The sequence below is a fragment of the Panulirus ornatus genome, chromosome 7 (genome assembly GCF_036320965.1).
Source record: "Panulirus ornatus isolate Po-2019 chromosome 7, ASM3632096v1, whole genome shotgun sequence".
Lineage (NCBI taxonomy): Eukaryota > Metazoa > Arthropoda > Malacostraca > Decapoda > Palinuridae > Panulirus > Panulirus ornatus.
The window spans coordinates 25,613,831-25,629,190 of record NC_092230.1 but is presented as its reverse complement, the minus strand read 5'-3'; the positions used below and the strand labels follow the sequence as shown (position 1 = coordinate 25,629,190).

Sequence of the window (15,360 nt, the reverse complement as noted above, 5' to 3'; positions counted from 1 at the left end):
ATTTCCTCATATATTGAAATAACACAAGTTTGGCGCTTAATACAAAAAAGGCTACGAAAAACGCGCTAAGGTGCTGAACATGGAATTTAGGCGCTAGGTCTAACTCCAAAAGCACTCAGTTGGCAACTTTGGGACACCATCTTCTGACGTCAAGGTAATTGTGATGCCATAAACATTTCCGTCGTGTATGTGGCCCATAACAATGTACATCTGTTTACGAAAACCAATGCAGTTTTTCTAGTTTAGTGTTTTTTAAATGATTACAGATATCGAAGATATTTATGGTTTAACTCATTTTTTATTCTTGTGTACATGTGTACATGTGTAAGCGCACACACACACACACACACACACACACACACATAGTACATCCGCTCAAGGGCCATTTGTTAGGTCTGTAGTGTTTAACGTTATGTTAAACGACAAAAAAATCTTACCAGAATATTGCAACGGTCGGTAAAATCTAACTCGGAAAATAATGATAGAATGAGAGGGCGAAATGGCAACATCCGACACGGACCAGTGTTCCCAGACCAACGTGTCAAATAACCATTGCGACGAAGCGTTTGTTTAGGTTTGTGGAATTATGTCTACGTTTGGAAATGTCATCTAAGAATACAAGTACATGATGAAGTGGAAATAATTTTTCAGCTCCGATAAAAGGGTGATGATTTCATGACGACCAACGTAACATTGAATTGGACGGATTAGGATGGCTAGGTTGACGAGCCAATACGAGCTCTACCATACTTCATGACTTGAATTCACCACCGGAATACGCACACACCACAAACAGTTGCGCGACCGGAATCACTTATCTGGAGACACCCTACAATGCAACCCTTTGAAAACACCCTGAATACGACTTTATGAACCTTGAGCGAGCACTACAGCACGACGGTAACGACGGTAAAGCCTAGAACGCAATACGTTACGATCCCCGGGTATTGTAAGGTCGCCTCTGGCCGACAAACGGCACCATCGGGCTGGCTGTGGCAATGGCCAGCAGACGACACAAAACTAGATAGATGTATGTTTTCTGGTACCATAATAACGTAAGAACAGAATATCTATATAATGGCAGAAGAAATTCCAGAACAAGAAGAGAAATTGCTACTTGAAGTCAGGCCAGAGAAGGGTCCGGAGGGGTACTTGAGGTAATGATTCCCCAAGCAACAGAGTTGTGGACTCGTCGAACATGCGAAGCCAGAAAGAGAATGAGATCACTAATGAAAATATTCCACAGCCTGTATGGATGACACACAACAGGTTGTAGTGAAGTAGTCGTTAACAGTAATCTCGACTTATGAAACTAAATTTGGTGGGGTTTTTTTGTGGTTATTGTACCTTTTTACACAACAGTTTTAAGATCTAACGCTGTTTTGTATTCACTCTAAACCCTAATCATTATCTAGCTCAGAACGTTACATACAAACTGATGTATGTAATGTACCGATTGACAGGTCACATAATCCCTTATGCAGATTTGTTCAAGCGACATTTCTAGAAAAGTCGTGGCGTAAGAAGCATAATGATAATGAAACAAATCTAATAAAGATTAACGCATGGAGAGTTTTCGATAATGATTTATCAATAATTCTAAAATATTTTTTTTTATAATTACTGATGCCCTGTTACACGAATCTGAAAGAAAAGGTATAATCAAAAACATTAGTTCCCTAAGCCGACAGACAGGGAATCATTACGATGACTCTAGACTTTTTTTTAAAACACACACCAGACATATGACGTCACTTACATATTCAAACTAACCATAGAGCAAAAGTGTTAATCAAAAGAGGAACCTGTACAAATGTCACAGTTGTTCAGTAAATGCTAGAATTATGCTATCGTACGTTACGGTGTGCTGGTATCATCTGCATGTAATTGCCTATTTTCGCTGTACGAGGAAAAAGTATTACAACTTAAATTTATGTATTCTTTCTACATTAACCATGTCCTCAGTCATTCTAGTCTATTCGGCCACCATTCTTATACTATAAAAGTACTTCTTTACATTTTGTTTTAACTAGTTCCTTGCTTAAACATTAATTTCTCTGGTTGCTGAATAATCTTTCATCATTTACGTCATGGTCTGTTTTGGTTGGATATGATAGCGGAGTGGCAATTCTAGCAGAAAACTTTATAAGCACTTTGAACATATCTAAATTTAGAGAGTATTACTTTGCATCAAGTTAACCAAGACAATTTCCTTACTGTAAAGATGATAAGCGACGCGCGTTAACTTGGCAACTCTGTGACCGGTTCAGTTAGGATTAATTGTTGATCATAACAGGGACAGCACTCGGGCCTAATACACAGACTTCTGCACTGTCTGATATAGGTTGGCATTGCTTCAGATCTACCACTATGTGGTTTAAGACATACAGAGCTGCGGTCAATGTTTTGATTGTGCGCACTACCATGCCAACTTGGAGTAGAGTGTGGTGGCGGGGCCTGGCAGCCGTGAAACATCCAGCAGGCAGGGAGGAGGTGTGGGTAACGGCCACTCCTCGGGTGTGCCTCCATGACGTTCCCACTACACTACAGGCGGGAGGCCTTCAACCCAACACTCCCGTAACGTTCTTCGCTCACCTCACCGATGAGAAAGGGAGATTAGTAAGTGGCAATATTTCACGACGAAATTACACCAAGTGCTTGAGGAAATAATCACAGTACTAGACTGTGAACCATTTTTAACATTATCATTGGTAGACTGTTGATTAACCTCCACCATAGTATATGTACCAGACTTAAATGTTGAACTGCTACTTTTTATAAAATTTCCGCTGTGTATTGTACGCATGTTCTCCATGTATTTTTTTAAGCCTTTCACTACAGATGAGATATTAATCACAAAATTATCATTATCTTTTATATTTGATCGCTGTTTCTCGTGTTAGTGAGGTAGCGCGAAGAAACTGACGAAGAAAGACACATGCACTCATACACATGTATATATAGATACGCACATAAACGTACATATACGCATATATACATACATATACATAAATATAGTATGTACATATTCATACTTCCTTGCCTTCATCCGCCGCCTTGCTGCATATCATCTTCCGCAAGGCTTTCACCATTTCTTCCCATTTTTACCAAACCACTCTCCATTACTCTCACTTCACATACCACCTCTACCAAAACACCCTACACCTGCCACTCTGTCATCAAACACATTTAGCAACCCTTCAAAATACTCTCCACCTCCTCACTTCCACTACCTGTTATCACTTCCCCTTTCGCCCCTTTCACCGAAGTTCCCATTCATTCTCTTCCCTTTAGCATGTTATTTGCCTCCTTCCAAAACATTTTCTCTCCTAAAGTTTAACGTTACTCTCTCACCCAACTGTAATTTGCCCTGCACTTTCTCTTTATATCATACCGCTTTCTCTTATACATTCCCCAATCATTTGCATTCCTTCTTTTGTAAGGACCGCCCAAACGCCTCTCTATTCTCTTTCACTAGTGACTTAACTTCATCCCACCACTCACTACCCTTTCTGCTCTGCCCTCCTCCCACCTTTCGCATGCATCTCTTGCACATGCCATCACTGCTTCCCTGAATACCTCCCATTCTTCACCAACTTCCCTCACTTCATTTGCTCTCACCCTTTGTCATTCTACACACAGTTTCTCCTGGCATTTCTTCACTCAAGTCCGCTGTCCACGTTCACATACTCACCACTCTCTTCTCCCCAACATTGTCTCCTCTTTTTCGAAAACCTCCACAAATTTTAACCCTCACCTCCACAAGATAGTGATGAGACACTCCGCCAGATAATTCTCTCAGCACCTTTACATCCAAAAGTATCTCTTTTACGCGCCTATCAATTAATATCTAATCTGATAATGCCCGTTGACCATTTCTCTTACTCCCAAACTCACCACTCTCTCACCCAACTGTAATTTGCCCTCTTTTTTAACCCCTGCACCTTTCTCTTTATATCATACCGCTTTCTCTTATACATTCCCCAATCATTTGCATTCCTTCTTTTGTAAGGACCGCCCAAACGCCTCTCTATTCTCTTTCACTAGTGACTTAACTTCATCCCACCACTCACTACCCTTTCTGCTCTGCCCTCCTCCCACCTTTCGCATGCATCTCTTGCACATGCCATCACTGCTTCCCTGAATACCTCCCATTCTTCACCAACTTCCCTCACTTCATTTGCTCTCACCCTTTGTCATTCTACACACAGTTTCTCCTGGCATTTCTTCACTCAAGTCCGCTGTCCTCGTTCACATACTCACCACTCTCTTCTCCCCAACATTGTCTCCTCTTTTTCGAAAACCTCCACAAATTTTAACCCTCACCTCCACAAGATAGTGATGAGACACTCCGCCAGATAATTCTCTCAGCACCTTTACATCCAAAAGTCTCTCTTTTACGCGCCTATCAATTAATATCTAATCTGATAATGCCCGTTGACCATTTCTCTTACTCACATACGTATACTTGTGTATATCTCTTTTTAAACAAGGTATTCCCAATCACCAGTTTTTTTTTTTTTTTTTCAGCACAACTCTACAAGCTCATCAACATTGTTACCCAAATCAGTCTAGAATTTACTTCCTTACACTCACACACTCCCACAACTCCTGTTTCAGGCGAAGTGCTACTCCTTCCTTAACTCTTGTCCTCTCACCAACCCCTGACTTTGCTCCCAAGACGTTTCCAAACCAATCTTCCCCTTACCTTTTACTTTCGTATTACTCAGAGCCAGAACACTGAGATTACTTTCCTCAAACATACTACCTATCTCTCCTCTCTTTCCATCTTGTTTACATCCACACACATTCAGACACCCCAGCCTGAGCCTTCGAGGAGGCTCAGCACTCACCGGTTGACTCCTTGTGTTTCCTCCTTTAGAAATTGAAATACAAGGGGAAGGTTTCTAGAAACCTCCCCCGCTCCCGCTCTCTTTAGTCGCCTTCTACGACATTATTGTCATTATTATTATTATTAGGAGTAGTAGTAGTATTACTACTACGATTAGTATTGTTGTAATTATTGTTGGTGTTGTTGCTGTTGTTATATGTAAGTAGTGATGTCTTGAATATCTATCCGCCAACTAACGGAAAGCTACATAAGCCCATGCTTAATTTCAGTATGGAGCTGCAGGTGGTAGCAGTAATACTCTGTTGCAAGTAATGATCGGTAGCAGTAAGACTCTGCTGCAAGTGATGATCATAAATGGCGGACGGAAAAGGCAACAAAATGATCTGTCTGTTATATTACTAATGTCCCAGAACCTTTGTAAAGGCTACTGTAGCCAAAGACTGCTCTGCTTCCAGTAGTGGGAAAATGTGGATTGAAAAGTTCTTTGATGAGACTATACTCCCAGTAATACAGCCTCGCCAAAGGTGACTTTTTACATGCGGCGTAAGCCTAATGCAGGCAGAGCCTGGTAACGTCTATATATTATTGTTTTATACTGATTACGGTTTCCCACGTTAGCGAGGTAGCCCCAGGAAAAAGAAGAAAGACGCATCCGCTCCCATACACATATATATGCATACCTACGCCACCACCGCGTATTCCTTGGAGCCCGCTCGGACTCGCCTGCATGGCTCCCGGACCCACCGGCGCCAAGTCACCCGCTCCGCTAGTTTTGTGCAGTCTGGGCCATCTACAAACACTTGGTGTGTATACCACCCACAAACCTGGCAATGGAATTGTATCTCATCTGCGATTCCAAGTCCATCATCCTCACGTCGGTTCCCAACATCTTTGCCCTCACCGAACTTGCCTTCCTCCCTCATCTCACTTTGGTTACCCAACAGTAGAACAAGGCCGCGGTCGGAAACACTTCCATTCCCTCACACAGTAAAACCGCAACCTCCCAATCTTCGCTGACGTCGTCAGTTATTGTGTGGATTTAGAGAGTGCGATACGTGACTAAGAGGACTTCCACACTGAACACACGCCAGGCTCTGTGCACGACGCCCGTGCTGCATGCAACACGCCTCCCACGCCTCGACGTTCCACCCTGGAACGTGTCACTGGCAGCAGCTGGTCTTCGCCCAGCCCCCATCATGGCCTCACGACCATGTAGCAGTCGATTACTTCGACTATGTTGGCAACTGTCACATCTTCCACCACCTTCCGGGTCGCTCTAAAGCCCATCACCTTATCTCTTCTTGCAGATCTATATATTCCTGCATCACAGCGCCCCGTGGGAACTGGCATTTGATGGTGGCCGTTTATTCGTTAGTAAGGAGTTTCCATACTTCCTTGACCGCTGGCGTGTCTCCCACCACCTCAGCTCTGCGCGCTATCCACAGTCCAACGGCCGGGTTGAACTGGTGTTGAAGGCAGCGAGACGCATCATTGCCGAGTACTCGGTTCGAGACGGGTTTGTGGACACTGACGCAGTACCCCGAGACGTCCTACAGTACCGGAAGCCACTACTTTCACACATCGAGAAGTCTCCGGCACAGCTACTATTCGAACGCGTCCTTCGTGATCAATATCCCGACCAACCCACAACACTTGCACCTCCACCCTGAGTGGCTCCACTTCGCCAAGGAACGTGAGGCTGCTTTTGCCCGTCGGCGCTGCCCTCCTTCGCCGCCACGATGCCACCTCCACAGCCGTCCCTCCCCTGCGACTTGGTGACGGCGCTGCCGTGCAGAACCAACACATGATTCACCCTCGACGCTGGGACCTGATAGGCACGGTGGTGGAGGTCGGCCTACATCGGCAATATACCGTACGCCTTGATGGATCCAGTCGTGTCGCAACCCGCAACCGCAACCGTCGTTTCCTATGATTTCTCCACACATCCTCTCGATCTCCCGACACCGCCCAAGACTCGCCAGCGGCTTCCGTGGACACCGGGAGGAGGGAGATGATATAGAAAGTAGGCCACAAGAGAAAACGGAGCTACACTACCACATACAGCAGTATGCACACTTGAACGTGTGTGCACACTCGAAGGAACCAAAACACGCGCAACATTGGATACAGGGACCAATCACTGCGCGTCGTGGGAATGACGTCTCACCAGTTTAATCCACGCCACGATCCTGAGTGGGCGGGATCATCGTAGTTCGTGGTATCTTACTGCACGTTACTCGTGATTGATCTTTGCACCACGGATAATTCCCGCAAGCACAGACATGTGGTTCCCTGGTACTTTGAACTTTGTTTATTTTTCCAGCGACTTTATACGTATATACTTTTTTCTAATATTAGCTGAGACGGCACTGGCAACTGAGGCCCTAATCAAGGCCATCACATTAACTATATATATATATATATATATATATATATATATATATATATATATATATATATATATATATATATATATATCCTACACTTTTTGTCGACCAACCCTAGGGGAGAAAAACAGCTGTGTTGACTGTGGACTGCTACAGCTGGGATTCGAACCCATACGGTCGACTGCGGGCGGCCCGTGAATGCGTCATGCCAGGAACGCTAACCGCTACACCACGGAAGTCCATATATATTGAAATTATTATTATTATACTTGATCGCCGTTTCCCGCATCAGCAAAGTATCAGCGAGGTAGTGCCAGGAAATGAAGAACGGCTCATCCACTCACACACACACACACACACACACACATATATATATATATATATATATATATATATATATATATATATATATATATATATATATATATATATATATATATTTTATTTGCTTTGTCGCTGTCTCCCGCGTTTGCGAGGTAGCGCAAGGAAACAGACGAAAGAAATGGCCCAACCCACCTCCATACACATGTATATGCATGCACGTCCACACACGCAAATATACATACCCATACATCTCAATGTACTCATATATACACACACACAGACACATACATATATACACATGCACACAATTCACACTGTCTGCCTTTATTCATTTCCATCGCCACCTCGCCACACATGGAATAACATCCCCCTCCCCCGCCATGTGTGCGAGGTAGCGCTAGGAAAAGACAACAAAGGCCCCATTCGTTCACACTCAGTCTCTAGCTGTCATGCAATAATGCCCGAAACCACAGCTCCCTTTCCACATCCAGGCCCCACAGAACTTTCCATGGTTTACCCCAGACGCTTTACATGCCCTGATTCAATCCATTGACAGCACGTCGACCCCGGTATACCACATCGTTCCAATTCACTCTTTTCCTTGACCGCCTTTCACCCTCCTGCATGTTCAGGCCCCGATCACTCAAAATCTTTTTCACTCCATCTTTCCACCTCCAATTTGGTCTCCCACTTCTCGTTCCCTCCACCTCCGACACATATATCCTCTTGGTCAATCTTTCCTCACTCATTCTCTCCATGTGCCCAAACCATTTCAAAAAACCCTCTTCTGCTCTCTCAACCACGCTCTTTTTATTTCCACACATTTCTCTAACCCTTACATTACTTACTCGATCAAACCACCTCACACCACATATTGTCCTCAAACATCTCATTTCCAGCACATCCACCCTCCTGCGCACAACTCTATCCATAGCCCACGTCTCGCAACCATACAACATTGTTGGAACCACTCTTCCTTCAAACATACCCATTTTCGCTTTCGGAGATAATGTTCTCGACTTCCACACATTCTTCAAGGCTCCCAGGATTTTCGCCTCCTCCCCCACCCTATGATTCACTTCCGCTTCCATGGTTCCATCCGCTGCCAGATCCATTCTCAGATATCTAAAACACTTTACTCCCTCCAGTTTTTCACCATTCAAACTTACCTCCTAATTGACTTGACCCTCAACCCTACTGTACCTAATAACCTTGCTCTTATTCACATTTACTCTTAATTTCTTCTTTCACACACTTTACCAAACTCAGTCACCAGCTTCTGCAGTTTCTCACATGAATCAGCCACCAGCGCTGTATCATCAGCAAACAACAACTGACTCACTTCCCAAGCTCTCTCATCCCCAACAGACTTCATACTTGCCCCTCTTTCCAAAACTCTTACATTCATCTCCCTAACAACCCCATCCATGAACAAATTAAACAACGATGGAGACATCACACACCCCTGCCGCAAACCTACATTCACTGAGAACCAATCACACTCCTCTCTTCCTACACGTACACATGCCTTACATCCTCGATAAAAACTTTTCACTGCTTCTAACAACTTGCCTCCCACACCATATATTCTTAATACCTTCCACAGAGCATCTCTATCAACACTATCATATGCCTTCTCCAGATCCATAAATGCTACATACAAATCCATTTGCTTTTCTAAGTATTTCTCACATACATTCTTCAAAGCAAACACCTGATCCACACATCCTCTACCACTTCTGAAACCACACTGCTCTTCCCCAATCTGATGCTCTGTACATGCCTTCACCCTCTCAATCAATACCCTCCCATATAATTTACCAATGATACTCAACAACTTATACCTCTGTAATTTGAGCACTCACTCTTATCCACTTTGCCTTTGTACAATGGCACTATGCACGCATTCCGCCATTCCTCAGGCACCTCACCATGAGTCATACATACATTAAATAACCTTACCAGCCAGTCAACAATACAGTCACCCCCTTTTTTAATAGATTCCACTGCAATACCATCCAAACCTGCTGACTTGCCGGCTTTCATCTTCCACAAAGCTTTTACTACCTCTTCCCTGTTTACCTAATCCTTTTCCCTAACCCTCTCACTTTGCACACCACCTCGACCAAAACACTCTATATCTGCCACTCTATCATCAAACGCATTCAACAAACCTTCAAAATACTCACTCCATCTTCTCACATCACCACTACTTGTTATCATCTCCCCATTAGCGCCCTTCACTGAAGTTCCCATTTGCTCCCTTGTCTTACGCACTTTATTTACCTCCTTCCAGAACATCTTTTTATTCTCCCTAAAATTTAATGATACTCTCTCACCCCAACTCTCATTTGCCCTCTTTTTCACCTCTTGCACCTTTCTCTTGACCTCCTGATTCTTTCTTTTATACATCTCCCACTCATTTGCATTTTTTTCCTGCAAAAATCGTCCAAATGCCTCTCTCTTCTCTTTCAATAATAATCTTCCTTCTTCATCCCACCACTCACTACCCTTTCTAATCAATCCACCTCCCACGCTTCTCATGCCACAAGCATCTTTTGCGCAAGCCATCACTGCTTCCGTAAATACGTCCCTTTCCTCCCCCACTCCCCTTACCTCCTTTGTTCTCATCTTTTTCCATTCTGTACTCAGTCTCTCCTGGTACTTCCTCACACAAGTCTCCTTCCCAAGCTCACTTACTCTCACCACCCTCTTCACCCGAACATTCTCTCTTCTTTTCTGAAAACCCATACAAATCTTCACCTTCGCCTCCACAAGATAATGATCAGACATCCCTCCAGTGGCACCTCTCAGCACATTAACATCCAAAACTCTCTCTTTCGCGCGCCTGTCAATTAACACGTAATCCAATAACGCTCTCTGGCCATCTCTCCTACTTACATACGTATACTTATGTATATCTCGCTTTTTAAACCAGGTATTCCCAATCACCGGTCCCTTTTCAGCACATAAATCTACAAGCTCTTCACCATTTCCATTTACAACACTGAACACCCCATGTATACCAATTATTCCCTCAACTGCCACATTACTCACCTTTGCATTCAAATCACCCATCACTATAACCCGGTCTTGTGCATCAAAACCACTAACACACTCATTCATATATATATATATATATATATATATATATATATATATATATATATATATATATATATATATATATATATCATTGACGTGCTGTCATTGGATTAAACCAGGGCTTGCGAAGCGTCTGGGGTAAACCATGGAAAGTTTTGTGGGGCCTGGATGAGGAAAGGGAGCTGTGGTTTCGGTGCATTACACATGACAGCTAGAGTCTGAGTGCGGACGAATGTGGCCTTTGTTGTCCTTTCCTAGCGCTACCTCGCGCGCACGCGGGGGGAGCGGGGTGTCATTTCATGTGTGGTGGGGTGGCGGTGGGAATGGATGAAGGCAGTATGTATGAATATGTGCATGTGTATATATGTATATTTCAGTGTATGTATACGTTGAAATGTATAGGTATCTATAAGTGCGTGTGTGAGCGTTTATGTGTATACATGTGTATGTGGGTGGATTGGGCCATTCTTTCGTGTGTTTCCTTGCCCTACCTCGCTAACGCGTGAGACAGCGGCAAAGTATGATAAATTTGATATATATATATATATATATATATATATATATATATATATATATATATATATATATATATATATATATATATATTGGAAAGGATCACAATTTTGCGCATGATCAAGATATTTCTGAGTCCGCGGGGAAAATGAAACACGATATGTTCCCAAGTGCACTTTCGTGTAATAATCACATTGTCAGGGAAGGCACAAGAAAGAAATATAAGTCAGTTGATATACATCAAAGAGACGAAGCTAGGACGCCATTTGGTAAACATGCGAATGTCCAAGACAGACAACGAGCGTTCATAAACTTATCATTTTACAAATTTTATCAACAATAAAGTTATCTAATTTGTATAGACCATCACTAATATTAAGATTATAATTCTTTGTGTATTTGATAATAGAAGATTCAATGATGTTTCTCGTGGTAATAGAGTTAGATTTAATTACTAAGATGGCATTGCTCCAGTCAATACAATGATCATAGTTTTTAACGTGATTAGATAAGGCATTTGATTCTTGTCCCGTTCATATACTATATTTATGTTGCTTAAGTCTAACACAAAGATCCTTGCCAGTCTGCCCAACATAAAACTTATCACAATTTCTACATTGCACTTTATAGATGCATCCAGAATTTTCTGGTAAACTCCTGATTAAGATATTCTTTATAGTATTATTGTTGCTGAAGGCAACATTTACATTAAAGGATTTAAGCAACATGGGAAGTAAAGTAAAATTATTATTAAAAGGGAGAGCTAAAAGATTCTAGGTGTCAATGGGAGGTTTGAGCTCAACTCTATAAAATGATTTCTTTGCTAACTTCAGGGATTTATTAGTGAAAGATCTATATGTATATATATTATTTATTTATTTATTTTGCTTTGTCGCTGTCTCCCGCGTTAGCGAGGTAGCGCAAGGAAACAGACGAAACAATGGCCCAACCCACCCACATACACTTGTATATACATACACGTCCACACACGCAAATATACATACCTATACATCTCAATGTACACATATATATACACACACAGACATATACATATATACACATGTACATAATTCATACTGTCTGCCTTTATTTATTCCTATCGCCACCTCGCCACACATGGAATAACAACCATCTCCCCCCCTCATGTGTGCGAGGTAGCGCTAGGAAAAGACAACAAAGACCCCATTCGTTCACACTCAGTCTCTAGCTGTCATGTAATAATGCACCGAAACAACAGCTCCCTTTCCACATCCAGGCCCCACAGAACGTTCCATGGTTTACCCCGGACGCTTCACATGCCCTGGTTCAATCCATTGATAGCACAGCGACCCCGGTATACCACATCGTTCCAATTCACTCTATTCCATGCACGCCTTTCACCCTCCTGCATGTTCAGGCCCCGATCACTCAAAATCTTTTTCACTCCATCTTTCCACCTCCAATTTGGTCTCCCACTTCTCGTCCCTTCCACCTCTGACACATATATCCTCTTGGTCAATCTTTCCTCACTCATTTTCTCCATGTGACCAAACCATTTCAAAACACCCTCTTCTGCTCTCTCAGCCACACTCTTTTTATTCCCACACATCTCTCTTACCCTGTTATTACTTACTCGATCAAACCACCTCACACCACGTATTGTCCTCAAACATCTCATTTCCAGCACATCCACCCTCCTGCGCACAACTCTATCCATAGCCCACGCCCCGCAACCATACAACATTCCTGGAACCACTATTCCTTCAGACATCCCCATTTTTGCTTTCCGAGATAATGTTCTCGACTTCCACACATTCTTCAAGGCTCCCAGAATTTTCACCCCCTTCCCCACCCTATGATTCACTTCCGCTTCCATGGTTCCATCCGCTGCCAAATCCACTCCCAGATATCTAAAACACTTCACTTCCTCCAGTTTTTCATTATTCAAACTTACCCCCCAGTTGACTTGTCCCTCAACCCTGCTGTACCTAATAACCTTTCTCTTATTCACATTTACTCTCAACTTTCTTCTTTCACACACTTTACCAAACGCCGTCACCAACTTCTGCAATCTCTCACATGAATAAGCCACCAGCGCTGTATCATCAGTGAACAACAACTGACTCACTTCCCAAGCTCTCTCATCCACAACAGACTGCATACTTGCCCCTTTTTCCAAAACTCTTGCATTCACCTCCCTAACAACCCCATCCATAAATAAATTAAACAACCATGGAGACATCACGCAGCCCTGCCGCAAACCAACATTCACTGTTAACCAATCGCTTACCTCTCTTCCTACACGTACACATGCCTTACATCCTCGATAAAGACTTTTCACTGCTTCTAACAACATACCTCCCACACCATATATTCTTAATACCTTCCACAGAGCATCTCTATCAACTCTATCATATGCCTTCTCCAGATCCATAAATGCCATATATATATATATATATATATATATATATATATATATATATATATATATATATATATATATGTATGTATATATATATATATATATCCATACAAATGGATTTGTATGTAGCATTTATGGATCTGGAGAAGGCATATGATAGAGTTGATAGAGATGCTCTGTGGAAGGTATTAAGAATATATGGTGTGGGAGCCAAGTTGTTAGAAGCAGTGAAAAGTTTTTATCGAGGATGTAAGGCATGTGTACGTGTAGGAAGAGAGGAAAGTGATTGGTTCTCAGTGAATGTAGGTTTGCGGCAGGGGTGTGTGATGTCTCCATGGTTGTTTAATTTGTTTATGGATGGGGTTGTTAGGGAGGTGAATGCAAGAGTTTTGGAAAGAGGGGCAAGTATGAAGTCTGTTGGGGATGAGAGAGCTTGGGAAGTGAGTCAGTTGTTGTTGGCTGATGATACAGCGCTGGTGGCCGATTCATGTGAGAAACTGCAGAAGCTGGTGACTGAGTTTGGTAAAGTGTGTGAAAGAAGAAAGTTAAGAGTTAAATGTGAATAAGAGCAAAGTTATTAGGTACAGTAGGGTTGAGGGTCAATTCAATTGGGAGGTGAGTTTGAATGGAGAAAAACTGGAGGAAGTGAAGTGTTTTAGATATCTGGGAGTGGATCTGGCAGCGGATGGAACCATGGAAGCGGAAGTGGATCATAGGGTGGGGGAGGGGGCGAAAATTCTGGGAGCCTTGAAGAATGTGTGGAAGTCGAGAACATTATCTCCGAAAGCAAAAATGGGTATGTTTGAAGGAATAGTGGTTCCAACAATGTTGTATGGTTGCGAGGCGTGGATTATGGATAGAGTTGTGCGCAGGAGGATGGATGTGCTGGAAATGAGATGTTTGAGGACAATGTGTGGTGTGAGGTGGTTTGATCGAGTAAGTAACGTAAGGGTAGGTAAGAGAGATGTGTGGAAATAAAAAGAGCGTGGTTGAGAGAGCAGAAGAGGGTGTTTTGAAATGGTTTGGTCACATGGAGAGAATGAGTGAGGAAAGATTGACCAAGAGGATATATGTGTCGGAGGTGGAGGGAACGAGGAGAAGAGGGAGACCAAATTGGAGGTGGAAAGATGGAGTGAAAAAGATTTTGTGTGATCGGGGCCTGAACATGCAGGAGGGTGAAAGGAAGGCAAAGAATAGAGTGAATTGGAGCGATGTGGTATACCGGGGTTGACGTGCTGTCAGTGGATTGAATCAAGGCATGTGTATGGGGGTGGGTTGGGCCATTTCTTTCGTCTGTTTCCTTGCGCTACCTCGCAAACGCGGGAGACAGCGACAAAGCAACAAAAAAAAAAAAAAAAAATATATATATATATATATATATATATATATATATATATATATATATATCCACATACTGTGGTTGAAAATACTCAGTTTACGCGTGAAGGAATATCTTCTATTGTTGCAATTTCAAAGGTGAATAAATCACTTAAGGAAATATCTAATATTACTGGTGTGAACATAGAGATTAGAAAACCTCTATTAGTACTTGGAATGTGTTTAAACATCAAGTGGATGTAGATTCACGCTTGAGTGCTAAGAATAAGAAAAAGAAAAGTAGACTGCCCAGTGATGTGTCGGTAAGAACAGTGCAGCGCCGCTTGCACGAGGATCTTAAGAAACTGCAGGCTACGTCCGTACCACTCGTAACCCGTAGGTACCGGAGGTAGAGAGTCGGTTTTTGTGATGTGCGACACTGCTCAGTTCAGAAGTGTTCA

The 15,360-nt window shown here is 42.7% G+C and overlaps 1 protein-coding gene across 1 annotated transcript in view; it reads left to right on the top strand.

The window, feature by feature from the left end:
• Positions 1–2,274: 2,274 nt before the first annotated feature.
• Positions 2,275–15,360, top strand: part of LOC139749461 (acyl-coenzyme A thioesterase 3-like) — a 64,438-nt gene continuing 51,352 nt past the window's right edge. Inside the window, exon 1 of the mRNA XM_071663361.1 lies at positions 2,275–2,619. Within this exon, the coding sequence (XP_071519462.1) occupies positions 2,371–2,619 (249 nt within the window). The 5' untranslated portion in view covers positions 2,275–2,370. The remainder of the gene's footprint in view (positions 2,620–15,360) is intronic.